General features: G+C 33.1%; 2 protein-coding genes across 2 annotated transcripts; one reads left to right on the top strand and one right to left on the bottom strand.

Moving 5' to 3' along the window:
* The first annotated feature begins 468 nt into the window (after nucleotides 1–468).
* Nucleotides 469–2,402, top strand: LOC7474857 (probable myosin-binding protein 5). The gene is made up of 2 exons (XM_002322101.4): nucleotides 469–1,404; nucleotides 1,685–2,402. Exons 1-2 carry the CDS (start codon nucleotides 642–644, stop codon nucleotides 2,320–2,322), a joined length of 1,401 nt encoding a protein of 466 aa, XP_002322137.1. The 5' UTR covers nucleotides 469–641; the 3' UTR covers nucleotides 2,323–2,402.
* Nucleotides 2,403–18,027: 15,625 nt separating this feature from the next.
* Nucleotides 18,028–21,144, bottom strand: LOC7462531 (serine/threonine-protein phosphatase PP2A catalytic subunit). Its single transcript, XM_002321511.4, has 6 exons — nucleotides 20,642–21,144; nucleotides 20,153–20,267; nucleotides 19,660–19,768; nucleotides 19,475–19,552; nucleotides 18,701–18,892; nucleotides 18,028–18,608 (listed from the first exon to the last, which is right to left on the bottom strand). The coding sequence occupies exons 1-6, from the start codon at nucleotides 20,892–20,894 to the stop codon at nucleotides 18,435–18,437; spliced, it is 921 nt and encodes a 306-aa protein (XP_002321547.1). The 5' UTR covers nucleotides 20,895–21,144; the 3' UTR covers nucleotides 18,028–18,434.
* Nucleotides 21,145–21,448: the final 304 nt, after the last annotated feature.

The following is a 21,448-nucleotide window of genomic DNA, read 5'->3' as shown; positions in this document are numbered from 1 at the left end:
CTCTCCTCCGGCTAGCTTTATAGTCTACGCTGCCTGGTGAAATATGGTTGGCATGCCTCAGATTTGATAGGTGCTAACTATATATTTACATGGTGCTTCAATGTGATGTCTGAGCACTTACTTGAATAGTTAAAAATGTATATTTTCACATAAACTGTTACCACCAACTTTGCAGTCCATCTGCTATTTTAGTTAGAGATAGCCTCATTTATGTATTGTTTCTGAGCCTACTGCATTATGCCACAATATCATTTAACCTGTTTTTGAAGACAAAGGCAGTCGACGTACGGACCATTAACTTTTGTGCTTCATTAAACATTCACTGTTGTTTCACCCTCCCTTCAGTTTGTTGAAGAGTGCTTGATAGACCGTTAATTCAGGTACCGGGTCTGCATACTGCACAATTTCCTGTAAAACTTTTCTATATATAGCCAAGTTAAAATGGCCACCCAAATTTTGAAACCTAAATCTGTAGCACCCACCTCTCAGTTTCTCCCCTCACACATACACACAAGGAAAGGTCATGATCTCGGTTTGGTTAATTCCATCACCAACACCCTTGTCATGATCTTCTATCTTATCATCCTTTCAGACCTTTCATTTCACTCATTTTGGTTCTTGATTTTAGGATCAAAATAACTATGGCAAAGAGATCATTTAAATGTTTTGTGGAACAAGATCTGGGAAAGCTCCCACTCTTCTTGATCTATGCCGTGCTCGAATGGGTGTTAATTGCCGTGGTCTTTATTGATGGGTTACTTGCGTTTTTTGCCAACGAATTTACATTTTTTGCCAACGAATTTACAAAGTTCTTTGAGTTGAAAATCCCTTGTTTGCTCTGCACAAGGATTGATCTGGCTGTTGTTCGTAGAGATGCTGATCTTTATTACAACCAATCCATATGTGAAACTCACAAGAAGGAAGTTTCAAGTCTAGCTTATTGTCGTGTCCACAAGAAGCTTTCGGATATAAGAAAAATGCGTGAGGGGTGTCTTCTTTCTTTTGCTACGAAGAAAGAATCTGATTGTGATACATATAAGTCTCCTGTTAGGGTTTTACATAAGAATATCGAGCTGTTTGTTGATGATGATCGTGACATTCATTTGAGGCTGCCTACTGGAGGAAAAGACAACATGGTGCCAGCTGAGAAGAGCAACCTCCACCAGGGTTCATGCTGTGGGAACCCATTGAAGGTAAAGGCCTACACGAAGGGAAAGATTGCAGGCACGCTCTCACAAGCTCCTACTCCTTCTCCCTGGGTACCATTGGTGAGTTTGAGAAATGAGGACCCTCGGAAGTTGGACTTATCTCAGGTGCGATACACAGAACTCAACTTCTCAGAAAATGACTCAGAGCTTCAAGATGATGAGGATGTCTCGAATGCAGCACATCTGGATAAGCAATGTTAGTTTTAAATTTAATTTTGTTTTTGCTATCTCTGTCACTTCTTACATGGTCAGGTTAATGGATTCTTTGAACTCTTAAAGATTCTTTTAACTATGCAAAGTTCATATGCATGCATGGTATTACTCAGTGAAAGTATATCTACGTTGTCCACGTTATAAAATGCATTTTCTTGAAATGCATTGCTTAAATTCTTAACATCGCACATGATTGCTTCTTGCTTTTGATCTCTTAGTTTTCAACAACCTCATTGATTTAGTGGGTGTATTTTTTGTGTTAGTCACGGACGATGTGAAAGCTGCTATGGTGCCATTGTTGACAGAAGCTGAGAATACGAATGAAGATTGGACCCCTACATTTTCCAGAGGAAATAAGTTTCTTGGAATCCTACTAACAGATTCAGCCACCGCCAGTCCCAGGGCATTTACTAGGTTTCCGAGGAAATCATTCCTTGACGAAACTGAAGATGCTTCAGAGTTCACTGAAGGGACTTGTCTATCAAATGAGCTGGTAGATGATGACTCAATTTTGCACCATTTGAAGAAACAGGTTCATCTGGATCGCAAGTTACTGATGGCTTTATACATGGAATTGGATGAAGAAAGAAGTGCTTCGGCCGTTGCAGCTAATAATGCAATGGCCATGATCACCTGGTTGCAGGCAGAGAGGGCAGCTGTTCAGATGGAGGCAATACAGTATCAAAGAATGATGGAGGAGCAGGCAGAGTATGACCAAGAGGCCCTGCAAGCAACAAGGGATATCCTTTCCAAGAGAGAGAAACAAATCAAGGGTTTAGAGTTTGAGCTCATGGCCTATAGAGAAAATTATGGAGCCCTTTTCGGACAAGGTTTTATGGGATCCGGAGATGAGATTGATGAGGATTGTCATGAGTTGAAACCACATTCTCATTCATCTTAGCCCCAACTTATAGGTCCACAAAAGGGCAAAATAATGCAGAAAATGTATGTCGTAACCCTTTTTTACCATATCTTTTCTAACATATTTTCCAAAAAAAACAAAATTAAAAGAAAGAAGCGAAATGACGTGCAAGAAAAGAAATAGAGACCACAATAAATATAATAAATATAAAAGTTTAAATCCCTCTAAAAAAATTGTAAGATGAGGACATAAAAAATAAAAAAAAAAAGTGTAAAAAATAAGTAAAGTATGAAATATATATATATATATATATATATATATATATATATATATTAGGGTCAGAACACACAAAAAGCCAATGAAAAAAATCACATAGAAATCATGAAGACAAAAAAAAAAAAAACTAAAAAAACATAGAAAACGAGAAAAAAAAAACAAAGAGAGAGAGAGAGAGAGAAACAAGGTTTAAAGTAGAATAAAAATATATATATAAAAAATTATTAGAATAAAAAACATTTTGCCAAAACATATTTAGCCACTAATACTCATCTTCTTTCCCCCTTTATTTTTTTACCCTAACTAACTAGCCCCTCTCTTCTTTACCAATGTTGTATTCTGGTAATCTTGTTCATTACCATTATACTATCAAACATATAACACTACTAAAAAAAAGGGTCAATAGCATCGGCAATTAGCAACGAAATATTTCAGATGCAAATTTAGCAACAGATTAGCAACGAATTATATATATACTAATTTTTTAATATTAGCAACGGATTTAGCAACAGGAAATCGATTGCTAAAAAATAAATTAATATATTAAAAATCAGCAACAAATTATCCGTTGCTAATACAATGACACGGTTTACAATGATTGTGCTGATAAAGAGAAGAACAAAATTCGACTTAATTATATATATATATATATATATATATATATATATATATATATATATATATATAAACAAAAAAAACACCCCACACGGTATATAATTGGTACAGGTATATAAATGAAAAAACACCCGGGAGGAGACAATTAATTACTCCAACTCAAAATCAAACAACTTTCATTCTCCACTTAAAAAACCCTAACCCAATCGATTTGTCCCTTTCTTTCTTTTCTAGAAACCCACCCCTCCTCTGTCACTTTCTCTTAAATTATTGTCCAGGAACATGTAATTCCAAAACATCCCTTTTCAATAACCCCACTTTTGCTTTCTTTAACTTCTTCTATGTTGTGCTCTCAAGAACCCACTTGCAAAGAATGTTGGTGTGCTCCCACTTGCAAAGAACTGTGTTGTGGTGTGCTTTCATTTGCAAAGAATCGTGCTGTGCTCCCAAGAATCCACTTGCAAATGGTATAACAAATTAAAACAGGTATAATTAGAAACCCATATTTGAGAGATTTTATTTGTAATTTAGAGATAATGTATTTTATTTTATTAACTAATTTTATTGATGAGAATAATAATTTTGTTTGATTTTTTGCAAATTATTTGTTAAATATGGCTTTTATCACATGCTAATATTTTTAATTATTAATGTAATGTATTTTATTTTAAATTTATTAACTGGGTGAGGTATAAAAAAACATATACAGAGAGAAGGGGTTGAGATTTATGTTGAACAGATCATGCAAAACAGAGCATGCAAAATGTTGTGGAAAGTAGCCTAACTACTGTTGCAAAACTATTGCTTTCTTTGCAGTAACTAGAAAAATGTTGCAAAACAGAGCATGCAAAAAGATGAAATCCTAACTAGCATGCAAAACTAGCATGCAAAAAGATGAAATCCTAACTAGTGGTATAAATTACTAGTTACAAAAACCGGAAAAGACTAGGGAGGGAGTTTTCTTTGCAGTAGCCTTCTTATCATTTGTGCAATTTCAACAATTTTTTAGTTATGGCACTGCTTGTGTGCGTCACCATGCTTCTATTTAGGTGTCCATTTGTTGAGCTTCATCTTCATTCTTTTGCAGGAGCCCAGGAAAACTTTTAAGTTTCACCATCCCTTCATTTGAAGCCCTTACTCAATTTGATGTTGCTACAATCTCTGCAGATAAATTTTATAAATTACTTAAAGCTGCATAGGAGTTTTTATGGGATAGGTGTACCAAGCAATCTAAATTATCTGCTTGTGTATAATTGCTTAATATGAAGTCAATTCTAAATTTGACTCAGACTGCCTTCAACAAATTTACTGAATTTACAAAAAGTTGCATGCCTGATAATGGAAATTTGGTTTAAAGTTTCTATGATGCCAAGAAATTTATGCGGCCACTTGGACTTGGTTATGATAAATATGATGTGTGTCCTAATTATTGTACGTTGTACTATGGGATAGATGCAATGAAAACAAATTGTGACTTTTGTGGAAGTTTACGATACAAACCTAGAAATCCCACTAGTAAAGGTTCTAATAAGTCAGAGAAACAACTCCGATACTTTCCCTTGACACCAAGACTTCAGAGGTTATTCATGTCTCCACATCATGCCAAAGATATGACATGACATCATTTTCATAGGTCAGATGATGGAGTTATGGTGCATCCATCTGACGGGGAGGTATGGAAGAAGTTTAATCAAGACCATCAAGACTTTGCATTAGATCCATGAAATATTCAGTTAGGATTATGCACTGATGGTTTTAGTCCATTTAACATGTCTTCAAATGTCTATTCTTGTTGGCCAGTAATTGTGACTGTTTATAATTTGCCTCCTTGAAAGTGCATGACACGACCATTCATGTTTTTGTCAATGATTATTCTTGGGCTGAAGAATCCGGGAAAAAGCTTGATGTTTTCCTACGACCATTAATTGATCAGTTGAAAAAGCTATGGCTTGATGGTGTTAATACCTATGATATATATAGGAAGGAAAATTTTTAATTAAGGGCAGCTTTGATGTGGACCATTAGTGATTTTCCAGCTTATGGTATGTTATCGGGTTGGAGTACTCATGGCAAGTTGTCTTGTCTTTATTGTATGGAGCATAGCAAAGCCTTTAGATTAAAGCATGGGGGGAAATAACCTTTTTGACTGTCATCGACGATTCTTACCTATGGATCACCCATATAGATATCAATCAGACAAGTTTTTAAAAGGAGTAACGGAATGGCTCCCTCCTTTACCTCGTCGATATGGTTCAGAAATGTTATTTGAATTGTCTAATTTTACAGAGGGGCATATTAGAAGTTCATCTCACAATGACAAAATACCAGGTTTTGGTGTTAAAGACAATTGGGTGAAGAAAAGCATTTTATAGGAGCTTTCATATTGGCATACAAATTTGATTTGTCATAATCTTGATGTCATGCACATTGAAAAAAATTTATTTGACAATATTTTTTATACAGTAATGGATTGTCCTGATAGAAGCAAGGACAATGTAAAGGCTAGGTTGGATATTCAGTTGTATTGTAAGAAGCCTAACTTACATTTGCAACAAGATGCAAGTGGTCGGGTTTACAAACCTAAAGGCACTTATTATCTCTTCAAGAAACAACAACAACAGCAAGTGTTGTCATGGATGAAAGAATTGTCATTTCCTGATGGTTATGCTTCAAACATCTCACGGTGTGTAAAAGAGGCACAATGTAAGGTTTCAGACATGAAAAGTCATGATTGTCATGTTTTTATGCAGAGACTTCTTCCAATTGCTTTTCGACCTTACTTGCCTAAGCCATTGTGGGAGTCATTAACTGAATTGTCAGTATTTTTTCGGGACATTAGTGCTACAAGTTTAAATGTCCAACACATGGAGTTGTTGCAGATGAATATCATTGAAATTATTTGCAAACTTGAAAAGATTTTTCCTCCATCCTTCTTTGACTCTATGGAACACTTGACAATATATTTACCTTATGAGGCAAAATTCGGAGGACCTGTTCAATATCAATGGATGTATCCATTTGAACGGTATGTTTTCATGTCATATTATTTTTTATTCTTTTTCATTTTTTCTCAAACTAATTGATATCAATGATATAGGTATATGTTTTATTTGAAGAAAAACGTGACCAATAAAGCTAAAGTTGAGGATTCCATATGTAAAACATATTTGATTGATGAAATTACCAATTTTGCATCTTATTATTTTGGTGATGACGTGCAAACAATATGGAATCGAGTTCCAAGGAATGATGACGGTGACCTTAAAAGTCTTGATGGACAACTTTCAATTTTTTCTTACCCGGGGAAAAAATTGTCTAGAAGATCGTATAGAAGACAATTGTCACATGCTGAAATGAAAATTGCACATAACTATATTTGTTTCAACTGTGAAGAATTGAAGCCCTATTTAGAGTAAGTATGGATTTTTTTATATATATAATTTATTCTTAATAATTTAATTTTAAAAATAAACTATTTATAATTTAGGCAATGTCATCAAGAGCTAAAGTCACAACAACCACTGCGAGCGATGCTGAAATAGAAAAATTATGCGAGGAGATCTTTCCAATTTGGTTAAAAAATAATGTAAGTAGTTTTATGTAATGATTTTTTAATGCAATTTTATTATTTTAATAAATTATTTTATTTTTGAAAAAAATATTTATTATGGTGTTAAATGTTATGGTAGGTTGAATATCAATCAAATGGAATTGGGAATCAAATCTTTGCACTTGCTATGGGCCCTTCAAATTTAGTTAAATGTTATAATGGGTATTATGTGAATGGTTTCAGATTTCACACTCAAAGTTATGGTCGATTTAAAAAGACGATGAATAGCGGGGTTTGTGTGAAAGGAAGTTGCTATGATGACAATGAATGTGATTATTATAAAATGCTTGAAGAAGTTGTTCGGCTAAAATATTTGGGGAGTAAGTGCAAAGTATTCATGTTTAAATGCCATTGGTATGATACAAGAAGAGGAATTAGAATGCATCGTTCAAATGGTTTGGTTGAAATCAAGCATACTTCTCGACTATATGGAAATGAAGATTTTGTGTTAGCACAACAATGTCAACAAGTCTACTATACATGTTCACCTGATAATAAATCTTCTGAATGGTGGGCGGTAATTAACACAACTGCTAGAAGTCGCTATAACGTTGACATGGGTGAATTTATTGAAGATGATAACAATATGAGATCATTTGATGTCGCTCAGTCAGATGAGATTTCTCAACCATGTCGTGTCCTTCCTACTCAAACACTTGATGATCCAAATATGGTTGTTGAAGCATCATATTATACAGAAATCAACCATTGTGAATTGCTTCAGTTACAGGCAAATTCGGTAGAAGTTGAAAGGGCTTCAGATGAAGAATTTGATGATGATGTTAATGGTGATTACGATGATGATGATATGGTTATGAGTGATGATAATGATGAGCAACATGATGATGATATATTATAAAATTTATTTTTATTTATTGTATTTGGACTTATTTTTAAATGATGTAAGTTATGTTTGTATTAATGGTATTAATTAAAAATAATTATTTTGTTCATTTTTATTTTTTTATTGTATTAATTTGTTTATATTCAATAATTAAAAATAATTCAGTTATATTTATTCTATAATGTTGTTTATTGATGTTAATTTTTTATTATATTTCAGGTATCTAGCATGTCTCGACGTGGTTCTATATTAGCTTCCAGGAGTAATAAGACCACTTCATCTAGATCAAATGACCCTTCATCTGGCCGGATAGCCAAGCATCCATTTCTCATCAACCTTTTCATCATGAGTTGCATGATTACTATAATCCTACTCAGCAAGATTATGGGCGGAGGGATGATTATCAATCGTACGAGGGTTTTTGCTTTCAAGATTTACTTCAAACTCAAGAAGGTTTCCCTCAATATCACCCATAGGGGATATAATGTTGATGGGGGTTATTATGATTGGAGGGGCAAGGATGTTAGGGAAGATGAGAGAGTTGAGGAAGATGGAGGAGAACAATATGAGAGAGTAGATGGTGATAATGATGAAGATGAGGGAGATGATGTTAATGCAAGAGGATTAGGTGATGAGGGAGATGATTGTAATGTTAGAGATTCAGAGGATCGAGATGATATCCCTTCAATCCATGGTTCAACATCTTCTCCAATGCATCATGAGCAACGGGTTCAAAAGAAGGGTTTTGACACACATAAGGATCCAATTACCAAAAAAAAAAGCTTCATTTATATGGAACAACAGAGTAAGTTGAATTTTATAAGGTTATTGTGTTTTATAATTATTTTTGTCATTTTTTTAAGCTTCAGTAACTCATCGTGTGGCATGAAATCGGACTTATTTTGAGATCAAATTTTAAAGGACCATGGCACAATTGGGAAAAAGTTGGTTCAACTTATAAGGATGAACTCTTTAAAGAGTTTAAGCTATGAGATTAGACATTTTTATTTTAGACATAATTATGTTGACTTATTAAATAATATTATGAGACTTGAATATATTAATAAATATATGTATTGGGAGATTGTTTGATGGATGGGATGTGATTCAGGATGATTGGATCAAGATGAGAGTTGTAATGACATATAATAGAAATGTTGTCGATAACTTGGTACCAATAAAAATAAAGGAGACTGCTGAAATTTTTTTAAAAAAATTTCCATAATTTTAGACATATCATTCAATAGTTGACATTAGTAAAGAACCAATTATTCGTAAGATTTGGGAAGATAAGACTAGAATTGCTTTGAACTAGCAGTTGACACGAGCTTGTAAAAGACCTATATCTGAAAGAAATACCACAAATATTATGGATTGCATTAATAAAGGTCTAGTTTGGATACACAATGACGATTGGAATCAAATGATTAAAGAAATTTGGTCCACCCCAGAATTTCAAAGGAGATCAAAATCTGCAAGAAATAATCGGCTAACTGAAACAGATGATAAATTAAGCACTCATTCTGGAGGTACGATGTCATTTGCATCATATCGAGCTAGCATGGTGAGGATTGTTTATATTTGTTATAATGGACTTCAAATTTTTATATTTATATTTTCTAATATTTTTTGTTTGTTGATAGCAAGAAAAAGCAGGTGGAAAAGAACCTCTATGGGATGATGTGTTTTCGGTGTTGCATCAGAGTGCCAAGCAGCCTGAAACATTCATAGATAACAAGTCTAAAAAAGTTGTTTTAAGTATTTTTTTTAATGTAATTTAATATTATTTAAAATTTAAATGAATTTATTATTATATTTTATTGTATTGTAGGAGAATTACAAAAAAGAGATGATTTCAAGATATGGAGCTGATCGGGAAAATCATCCTTCATTTGATGGAGCAGCTTGGTGTGTTGCTATAGGAGGAGTTACAAAGGGTAGAATATATGGTGCACCTGGTATGCCAAAATCCATGGTTATTACGAGTGCTTCATCACAATCCTATACGATGGAGTCAACACCTCCTAGCTCATCAATTCAGGCATTGAAAGAGCAAATAAAGGAAAGAGATGGTCATATTTTATCATTACAACAGGAGATGACCTCAATCAAAAAATTTCTTAGTAATATGGGATACCAAGCTTGGGCATCAAATATGGACCAAGGTATGTCGGCACCTATGGCTTCATCTATGCCGTCACATGTGGCTCCACAGATGACGACACCTATGTATCTCCCGTCTAATCCAGTATATCGACCTAGGCCTCGACCACCATATACCGATCTCACCTTATAATGGTCAGCATTGTTTTGATTTGTTTCTACCACCATCCCAATCACCACCTTTATGATAAAACATATTTATTAAATTGTGACTTATTTATTTTGATGTAAGTTTAATGAGATTTATAAATTTATTAAGAAATTTATTTTTATTTGCGTTATTATTTTTTATAAAATAATTTCTAGTATTAATTTATGTTCTTTATATATTTATCTATAATTTTTTAAAAATCCACAAATAATTAAAAAAAATTCAATATATGGGAAAAATAATTTAAAAAATTCAGACAAATCAGCAACAGATCAGTAACAAAAGCAACGGATCAGCAACGGATAATCCGTTGCTAAAAAATTAGCATCTATTATTTGCATCTGAAATTATCCGTTGTTAATTCTGTTGCTGAGTTTTATCAGTAACAGATTTTAATATTATCTGCAACGAACTAGTTAGTTGCTAATAGGCTTTTTTTTTTGTAGTGTAAACCTAACAACCATATCTCTTTACGAACCTGTAACATTTAGCGAAGTCTTCCTTGCCACTGAAACATCACTTGCAGCGGTGGAGACACTAGACCGAAGACACCATTTAAGCACACATATTGTAACAATCTCAGGTTGTAAACTCAAAATATATGATATATATTCGTAGCTACAATTTTTTATATATATATATATATATATATATACAATTTTCCTGAAATTTCGGCAGAGTTTCCTTTGTATTCTTTAGATACCAAGTTATCGACTCAATCATTTCTCAACCTGTAACATCAATCACAATATTCATCCCATTATTTGGACTTCAAAAAACTCAAGCATATTTCAATATCTCAATTCTATTTTTTTATAGAACACTATAATAAAACCAATAAATTCTTAACATGCATCGTCTCTTTTTCTTTTTCTTTTTTATTTGTGCTCAAAAATATACATAACCAACCATAATTCAACTTAATAATAATAATAACATTATAAATTACATCATACATAAGATAATAAGTTAGACATTACATTTTTAGATATGGAAGTATATTACAACAAAATATTAGTTCTTCCCATTACATTAATCACATAACAAAATTATTTATCCAAGCATCTACTTTCCAGATCGAGGGTGCGATGTACCTAAAAACATTATCGCATAAAACATGATTAAAACAATTGCACATTTCAATAAGTAATTGATTAAGGACTAATTATTCATATACATTAAAGTGACTTTTATATCATAGAATAAATTGTCTCATTTTCTTTTGAAGTTTCTAATTTCATAAATTCTCTTCTAGACATAGGGATACAACTACTAAAAAATATCAAGAGTGTCTCCCACAAACCAGCATATTTAACTTCAAAGTTTTACAATTAATCTATTTTACATTAAGTGACTATCCCATTAATTTGTAAATTAATTTTCTTAACATGGTCATGCAATCAGACATAAATTCCAGTAATCAGGAAATGATCTTCAAGGCTTGTCCATTCAACAGAATATTATTTCCAGTAATTGCCCATTCACCAAGGTGTTATTTCCAATAACCAGGAAATAATTTTTCAAGGCTTGCCCATTCACCAGGGCATTATTTCCAGTAACCAGGAAATAATTTTTCAAGGCTTGCCCATTCAACAGGGAATTATTCCCAGTAACCAGCACTAGAATTTACAATCTATAAAAATTCATTTTACAATAATAATAATAAAAAATATAAACTAATTAATTACTCCAAGGTGTCGAACACCTACCTGGTGTCTGTGCGCGTGAAGCTGTCCCTTGTTGCTGATTAGGTCCTGCGGCCTCCTCTGTACCAACAAAAATTACTTTGTCATTGTTCATTCATTCGAACCGGTAAAAATTCTAATACCCATTACATATTCTTTGATTAAATCCAACACCCTTAATTAAGTTTAATTGACTTTTAATTCAAGGAGGACAAAACCCTCCTTTATGAAACATTTACTTATTTATTTTTTTTCACAAAAGTCCCTATACAATTTAATCTATCAACATCAATTGTCTTCAATTTGGTAAGATTCCTCAATAATATTATTTAAACTCCATTATCTAATTTTTCTTCTTCATTTAGTCAAAAACTCCTCAATAATATCATTTAAACTTCATTCTCTAATTTTTCTTCTCTATTTAGCCAAAAACTTCTCAATAATATCATTTAAACTTCATTCTCTAATTTTTCTTCTCTATTTAGCCAAAAACAACCTAGGGAAGGAAGTGAAGATTTTTCTTTTCTCTTTGAAAAATTCTTACTTCATTCATATAACAACACTTATAAACCTTCATCTTCCCATATTTTCCAAACAATTGTATTTAACCTCAATTCCCCCAAATTATTCCTTTTTTTGGCCAAATATTCAATTAAAATGAGGAAAAATAATTTTTGTTTCTTTTACTTAAAATTAAACACTTACCCAATCATAATTCATGCTTTCTAACATGGTTCAAACATAATTTGCATCATTCCTATAAATTATAACATAAATCCACAATTTCACATAATCATAATTTTGCATAATCCTTCATCAAACATAAAATTAAAGGAATTAATCATTTGGAGCATGTTATTTACCTCACTTTGATAAGGATTTAAGGAAAGAATGCAAGCAAAATCAAGTTTTCTTCTTCTCCCTCTTCAAACCCTAGCTTGAAATCCTTCCTTCAATGCATTCACCACCTTAAAATCAACCCCCTCTTTATGTTTAATTAAGTTACTCACTCTAATTACTCACTTTAAGTAGTGAAATCAATGAGCATTTAAGTAGAAAAATCACACAATTCTTCTCCCTCTCTTTGTAGAAAGCTCACGGCTAAAAGAGAAAAAAAATGGAGCATTTATAGTCTAACTTTTACTTCTTTACACATTGGCCCTCATTTCTTCTCATTTCTATTTTTGCCACTCAACTCTTCTTTTTACTTAATTCTCACCTTAACATCTTATATTTTATTCTATTGTATCCAATTACAATACTTGGAATCCTTTTATTTAATCTATTCGGTACTTTATTTATTTTACTCAGATTATAATTTAGCGGGTTTTCACACATATCATCTTTGATAATGAAGAGTAGCCCAACCCATTGCTATTTGGTTGGGAGATTGGGCACATCTATGCCCAAGTTATTAGATTTTTATTTAAGTTTATTAATTAGGCTTAGTTATGTTATTTTGTTAAAAATTTTATTTAATGGATTATAAGCCCAATTATTGGTTGTTTTAGGATTTTACTATTTATATGCTTTTTTTTACATGTTAGACAATTTTATGATGAATTGAATAAAATTTACAGAATTGAAATCTTTTTCAACCCCCATTCTTTCTTTTCTTCAACTCTTTTATTCTTTTCTTTAGTTCATTTTTTTATATATCATTTAGCTTATTCTTAGCTTCTTTCTTCTTTCTTAACTTCTTTTCTTAAATATTTTTTTTGTCTCGTATCAACTTTGGTATCAGAGCTGAAGTTTTTAATTGTTTTCACAATTCAATGATTCATAGACTTGTTCAAATTCCTAATATTCAATCTAGTTCATAAACTCTATCTTATGGGATGCTTTCATCAACAATGAAAAAAAGTGTTTTTGTTTTGCCTTTTTCTATTTACAATCAAAATCTAAATAAAAACATTTAGTATGGGGTGTGATCTTAGTCAGGGTTTTTACAAAGAAAAAATCATTTAGGCTCAAATAAGGACCACAAAGGATATATTCTTTGAAAATGAAGGGACAACAAAGATGATCTTTCCTCATTTCAAACACACATCATTAGTATTGATAAACTTTGTCATTTTTTGAAACTTGTGAATGATTACAGAGTGATTGCCAACCATTTATCCATGCAATTAAAAATGCTATTCATATACGAGTTTTATGTCAAAGTTAGCTTTGGTTTGTTTGGTTTGGTTACCTTTTAATCGAGAATTGCTTAAATCTCATCTTGAACATATTATGATTCATTCTTGGAAATAATGCACAAAACTAGTTCTTTTTAGGATTTTTATTTAGGAAAAGGATTTAAAATGTTGTGAGATCATGCAATTTATATATATAAAAAAGGTTCTTTACATTAAGAATTCATGGCCAAACTTCACTTTGTTGACTTGGGAAGAAAACTGGATACATCAGGTATAATATCTTTTTACAGAATTAGAATTCATAAATCTAACTAGATCTTCTCCATCCATTTTAGACAATCTTAGAGCTCCTATTGAGAAAGTTGTTTTCACTACATAAGGACCCTCGTAGTTTGGTGCTCATTTACTTTAGTCTTCTCCTAGTAATGGGCAATATTTTCTTCAGCACTAGATCCCTTTCCTAGAACGCCCGAGGTTGAACTTTCTTATCATATGCTTTAGCCATTTTTTTCTAGTAAAGTTGGTGATGACAAATCGCAGCTACTCTTTTCTCATTAATCAGGTTTAGCTGTTCATATTTGACTTTGGCTTATTCATCCTCTTCTAGTTCAAAATCTATCAATAATCTCAACGAGAGGATCTCCACTTCCAAAGGCATTATGACTTGCATTCCATATGCTAAAGAATACGGGGTAGCTACCATTGAAGTTCCTACTACAGTGCGATATACATGAAGGGCAAATGACAATATCTCATGCCAATCTTTGTAAGTAATTATCATTTTCTGAATAATCTTCTTGACATTCTTGTTGGCAACTTCTACAGCGTCATTCATCTTCAGCCTATACAATGATGAATTAGAATGTTTGATTTTTTATTTGGTACAAAGCTCTACTATCAATCTTGCCGTTAAAGTTCTGCGTATTATCGGTCACTATTTTTTCTAATAGGCCATATTGGTAGATCAAGTCTTTTTCTATAAACCTTTTCACCACCTTCTATGTTAAATGAGCATATGAGTTAGCTTCTACTCATTTTATGAAGTAGTTGATAGCCACAAGGATGAACCTATGCCTATTATTGGCTTTTGGGTTAACAAGCTCAATCACATCAATTCTCTATATCACAAATGACCATAGAGATGTTAGATTAAACATAGGAATCGGAGGTGTATTGATCTTATTGTTATACACCTGACATTTATAACATCTCTTTCTAACATCATCCAAAAATAACTAGCCTTTTGTATTTTCCTTGCCATCATATGCCTATTAGCGTGAGTTGAGCAAATTCCTTCGTGGATTTCTTGTAATACATTTGTAGTGTCAGCCTCATTCAAACACTTTACCAAGGTTCTATTGAATGATCTTTTATACAAGACTTCTTTATTTAAGTAATAATCTATAGCCAATCTTCTTAAGGTTTTCCTATCTACCTTAGAGTCTCCCACAGGATATTCCTGGTTTTGCATAAAGTTCTTAATATCGTGGTACCAAGGATTCTCATCTATCTTTCCTTCAACTAAGCAACAATGAGTTGAGAAATTTTTTATATCTATGTCTATCGGTTGTACTTTATGTCAAAAATCAATTCTAGTCATGACAGTCAGTGTGGCCAAAGCATTGGCAAAATAGTTCCCTTCTCTTTATAGATGGGTGAATTTTATCTCTTCAAACTCTTCTGCTAGTTTGGATAGATATTTTTGGTAAGGTCTCAGCTTTTCTTCTTTGGTTTTCCATTCTCCTTTTACCTAGCAGATAATCAGCATTGCATCGCCATACATATCTATCTATCTGATTTTAAGCTCCAACATAGCTTTTAAACTAAGGATGCAAGCCTCATACTCAGTTATATTGTTGGTGCATTTAAACTTCAGCTTAACTGAAACCAGGTATTGCTTTTTATCAAAAGAGATTGTTATTGTGCCAGCTCCATTACCATATACATTTACTGCCTCGTCAAAATACATGGTCCACCAATCTATCTTTTTTTCTTCTTCCTCAACTAACAGTACATTTTTATCAGGAAAATCAAAATCTAGTGGCTCATAATCTTCAATGGTGTTGTCAGCCAGATGGTCAGCAATTGCGCTCCCTTTCACAGCTTTTCTCGTCATATACACTATGTCGTATTTTGCTAACAGAACTTGTCATCTTGCAATTCGACTTGATAGATAGGTCTTGTTATAAATATACCTCAATGAATCCATATTTAAAATCAACCACGTAGTATGATACAACATATAATGTCGCAATCTTTTTTCCGCCCACGCCAACGCACAACGTAGTTTTTCTATCACCATGTATTTAGATTCGCACTTTGTGAACTTTTTACCTAAATAATAATAAATGGCTCTTTTTTTCTTTCTAGTTTCATCATGTTGGCTTAATACACATCCAATAGTTGTTTTTGTCACCGTTAGATATAGTATCAAATCCCTTCCTGATATAAAAGGAATGAGCATTGACAAGCTTTGTAGGTACTACTTGATTTTATTAAAAGCCTCTTCACACTCCTCATTCCAAGTTCCAGGATTCTTTTTTCTCGGTACCGGAAGATAGGCTCACATATTGTTATTAGTTAGGATATGAACCGAGTAATATAGTTCAACATCCTTAAGAATCTTCTCACCTCATTTCTATCTTAGGAGATGGCATAGATTGAATGGTCTTCACTTTATCAAGATCCACCTTTATTCCTCTGTCACTTACCACAAATCCTAGCAACTTTCTAGACTTTACTTCAAATGAACATTTTGCAAGGCAGTTTGTACCTCTTCAGTCTTTCAAATAACTTCCTTAAAACTTGGACATGACTTTCTCCTTTCTTGGACTTGGCAATCATGTCATCCACGTACACCTCATTTTCTTTGTGCATCATATCATTAAATAGTCATTATGGCCCTTTGGTAAGTGACCCTTGCATTCTTCAACTTGAATGGCATAACCTTGTAGCAGAATATTCCCCAAGGCGTGACAAACGTTTTTTTCTCTTTATCTTCCGAAGCCATCTTTATTTGTTTGTACCTTGATAAGCCATCTATAAAGGAATACGTGGTACTATGTACAATGTTGTTGACCAAAACATCTATATGTGGCAAAGAAAAGTTATCTTTGTGGCTAGCCTTGTTCAAATCCCTAAAATCCACGCAGACTCTGATCTTCCCCTCCTTCCTCAGTACAACAATTATGTTAGATACACATTGTGGATATTTAACTACTTCTAAAAAGCTGGTATTCTATTGCTTCTTAAATTATATCTTGACTTTGATAAAGATATATGAATGGGTTTTTCTCAACTTTTATTTGACTGATTTGCAACCTTCTACAAGTGGTATCCTGTATACTACAATATTTGTATCTAAACTAGGTATATCCTCGTAGGACCAGGCAAAAACACTTGTATATTCTTATAGCAAAACAATCATTTTTACTTGCTATTCTATCAATCTTGTCTTGGTTGTGACCTAATTTCTGCTAAAGTTTTATAAAGCTTGTAAAAAAAAAATGATAGCGGGCTCACCTACAATGTTCTTGCTTTTGTTTCTCTTAAAAAAAAGGTGTAAAGACTCATTCAATCAAAACATTGATGCTTTTTATGCCTTTTAGAAGATCAAAGTTTGTCATTTATCTTATTTTATTAATCAAGCCATCATCTTTCAGATCCATCAACAATAATCTAAAATCCATCGTTTCATTGTTAAGCATGTAAGTTGTTTATTTTTAATGAATTTTGTGTTGAGGGGTTGCTTGAGTTTTGTTTTTTTTAAAAAAAAAAACATAACATGATATGTTCGGGATTATTTTTTTTCTTTACTTTGATTTCCAGCAATAAAATCTACCTGGAAAGGAGCTTTCTAGGGTTTTGGTTTGAAGTTGGGATTGCCATGTTGGTAATTTTATTATTTTATTAATTTAGAATGCAAAGTGTAATTTTTAAAGAACTAGAAGCAAAATGAAAAAATAAATAAATTATAAAAAGTTTTTTGTAATTATCTAGCAACATTTTAATTATTTAAAAAATTCTTTAATCAAGCTGCGCTTCAAAAACTTTATATTTTATTTCAATTAAGATACTGTTTTCCACAAATGACTTCAGTTGTTCCCTAAATATCATAGGGGATATTATCTCCATTCTTTCCACCCAAAATGACGGGCTTGGTGAATTTTTCCTATTTTCAGATATTCATTAAATTGAACTAAAGTTCAAATGCAAGAAAGGCAGGATATATGCTTTCAAGAGGAAAAAGAAAAAAAATATAAAGACAATACAGAGGGAGTATATATTAAAAAAATAATATAGCAGACAGGAAATAAAACTAAACAAAAATGAAACTAGTTTAAATTACAGCACCCACATCAACTTTAACAATTCGAAAGCAGAGTTTTTGTTTGACCAAGGGGTATCAACTATAAGATGAATGCATTGTTATTGCTGTTCCTTTAACTTTCTAAAATACAAGACAAAAACCACCTACAAAGTAAACCTATAAATTCACAAGAATGCAGAAAACATTGAGCAGTTCTGACCAGAAGAATAACAATAACCATGTTTCTTTTTGTCTATTCCTCGAGTAAGCACCGAAATCCTCTATTCTGTAACATGCATCTACAAAACCACAACCATAACTTTGAAATTTTTGCCATCTGGGGGTAAGCTATGCAAATTATAAAAAATAGTCAGGAGTTCTGCGTGTGGTATCAGGTTCAATCTGACGAGGTGCTGGGTCAAATTGAAGGAAATTCTGCTCCATATTCTCCCCAATCTCAAGTATTGCAGCCATATTCCCGCAGCGATAGCAGTAATTTGGCGCACTGAACACTGTAACCACATTCTTGTCCTACAACATTTGAAATAGATAATAGTGAAGGTAGAATTTCAGAACTTCATATCTAAATAAAATAATATTTTCAATTGGGAGTCCCCACAAACCTGGGACCAATTGTATCCTTCCATGACAAGCTGGTGAGCTCTAGAAATGAGAGTGAGCCCATTAGTGTGGTTGAACTGTTGAGAGATATCCTGTCCAAAGGTGTATCCAGCCCCACGAGGAGAAATTCCCCATCCACAACGATCATCCGGATCAGACCAAAGGAGATCACACATTGGACCCTCATGAGGTACCTAATAATGCAATGAAATAAAGCAGCAAAATGGAATTTGCAACAATAAGGGAAAGATATATGTGGTAATCAAACCAGCTAGTCATGTATACTACAAGAATTAACAAAAACAGCTCACAAAGGCTGTGTTAGTCATATAATTGACTAAGTACATACAGTCTCTTCAATTCTCTTAAATGAATCTGAGCGATGTCTCAATCAGTACAAACTTTCCGAGACATTACTTCAATTAATAAGCTTAATGCTAAATTTCACAAAACTCCACCACCTGTAGATGATGAAGGGAGAAAATTTTACAAACATAAAGGAGGGAAATAAGCAATATTCACATAAATCAAAACAGTGGAAAAGGTATAGCCGATTTTCTTCTAACAGATGTAGGACGCAATGGGCTTGAACAAAGATTAACTGGTTTTGCCTGTAATCTTCTTATGCTAAGACACATCAGGTAAACCAGTTTGACATGCAAATGAAAAAGGTTTGCAGTCAGAGAATAAGTGATTTGAAAGCAAACAAAACTGAGTTGGCAAGGATGTCATCAAATATCAATCCAATAAAAGTAGCGTGATGACTGCAGGTGTACCTCCTGTATACGGTCCAGGGAACGAATATTATCCAATGTGTCCAAAGATGGGGAAAGACCACCATGCAAGCAGAAGATCTACAAGGTAATAACAAATGGTTATCAGATAAAACCATGGGGCTAATTTAAAACTAAAACCAGGATCAAGGGCATAAACAAGGGTAAGACAATTTTAGAATCTAAACCTGACTCTCAATTAGGGCCGTAAGTGGGAGGTAATCAAAGAGGTCGGTGAAATATTTCCAGACATTGGCATTTCCATATTTCCGCAAGCATTCATCATAAAATCCATACCTGAAGAGAAATAAATGAGATATTGATATGTATCGCATATATGATGATGCAATGTAACAAAATGACTAAAACACCAACAACTTCCTGGCTTGCGTTCGCCTCTCCTCTTTCAAATGTATGTTAATTTAATTAACTGGCTTGTATGCGCGAAAAAGAAGACGGAAACAATTGATGAATGTTATCTGCACTAGTACATTTCAATTTTGCATGCGGTTAAATAGGACATTTAAGCACAGTTATTCTTCTATTTCAAAAACTTTTAACTTAACAAAACATGGTTGCAATTAGTGTTTGACAAAGCAACTTGGTGAACAGATCATTGCACCAATGGTGAATAGCATTGCATCAATAATTGGGTGAGCATAAAATGAACAAGACTCTTACACTTGGGTTATTTGACGACTCTCATGATTTCCTCTTAGAATTGTGATCCTATCTCTATATCGAACTTTCAGTGCCACTAAAAGAGTGACAGTCTCCACAGAGTAATATCCTCGATCTGCAAATTCCCCAAAAAAAGGTAAACATGGTGGTGATTTCCGAAATGTAAAGAAGTAAAACAATATAAAAAAATTGAGACATATCAGCTTAGCTACAAAGTTGAGAGCGAAAAAAACTCCACCTAGGCATATTCAGATTGTAAAAGATACCTCTTCAGGGTATTTGGATTATCTAAAACAGCACAAGCACCGCTTTCATTACTCTTATGCGTTAAGCTATGAGTCCCCCAAATTATGGATTATCAGGTGCAAAAGCTCTTGGTTTCTTACAACAAATAATCAATACACTCAATAATATTCTTTTCTTTCATCATTTACACATACTCATTAATATTATTGTTGTTATTATTATTATTAACCAAGAGAGACGGACCTACGTAGTCGCCCATGAAGAGGTAGTTAGTGTCGGGAGCGTTGCCACCGATGCGAAAGAGTTCGACAAGATCATGGAATTGACCGTGAATATCACCACAGACAGTCACTGGACATTTGACAGGCTGAACGTTCCATTCCTCCACAAGGACCGCTCTTGCTTGCTCACACAGTGCTTTCACTTCCGCTTCAGCTAGTGGCTTGCACTGCATCAAGTGCTCGATCTGCCGGTCCAGATCCACGTGAGACGGCATCTTTTCTTCAAAGAGACTTTCGATTGATTGAATCGAATAGAGTTTGTTTGCTTTTTTTGGGGTGGGGGAATGATTCAGGTCATCGTCCGGACCGGACGGGACCAGACAGAGATTGGGGATTTTATTTAGAGGTTGCTATTTAGGGTTCAGGCTTTTATTGGGAGAAAACACAGCTAAAAATATCGGCTGGAATGGGATCTTTTTTCTTTGGTTTTTTCGCAGGTTAGTGTAATAATTTTGTTTTTCTCTTAATGTCGGTCCTTTCTCTCTCCCTCTTTTTTTTTCTTTTGTTATTAGTGGTGCCATGCGGTCAAGTTTATTATGCATTCACTTACAAATTTTATTTTATTTTTTAGTTTGTAATCGCTTAATGTAGACGTGGAATTGAATGAATTGAATTGAATTAATAATTTATTATAAGTTTTTTATTTAAAATAAAATATTCAATTATATAATTTAATTCAATTATACGGTTTGGAATACCTGCAAAATTAAATTGAATTAAAATATTTTGTTTTTAATTGATAAATCATTTCTGTTGTTATATTTGTTTT

This window comes from Populus trichocarpa, chromosome 15 (assembly GCF_000002775.5).
Source record: "Populus trichocarpa isolate Nisqually-1 chromosome 15, P.trichocarpa_v4.1, whole genome shotgun sequence".
NCBI classification, from domain to species: Eukaryota; Viridiplantae; Streptophyta; class Magnoliopsida; order Malpighiales; family Salicaceae; genus Populus; species Populus trichocarpa.
Note: the sequence above shows the minus strand (reverse complement) of the source record. Positions and strands in the feature narration are given on the sequence as shown.

What these genes read in the sequence shown, in the direction of transcription:
- LOC7474857 (XM_002322101.4), top strand. Translation starts at nt 642, where the DNA reads ATGGCAAAGAGATCATTTAAATGTTTTGTGGAACAAGATCTGGGAAAG. An exon ending in AGCACATCTGGATAAGCAAT is followed by an intron (nt 1,405 to 1,684) that starts GTTAGTTTTAAA and finishes TTTTTGTGTTAG; the next exon opens with TCACGGACGATGTGAAAGCT.
- LOC7462531 (XM_002321511.4), bottom strand. Translation starts at nt 20,894, where the DNA reads ATGCCGTCTCACGTGGATCTGGACCGGCAGATCGAGCACTTGATGCAG. An exon ending in CCCTGGACCGTATACAGGAG is followed by an intron (nt 18,893 to 19,474) that starts GTACACCTGCAG and finishes TTGCATTATTAG; the next exon opens with GTACCTCATGAGGGTCCAAT. An exon ending in AAGGATACAATTGGTCCCAG is followed by an intron (nt 18,609 to 18,700) that starts GTTTGTGGGGAC and finishes CAAATGTTGTAG; the next exon opens with GACAAGAATGTGGTTACAGT.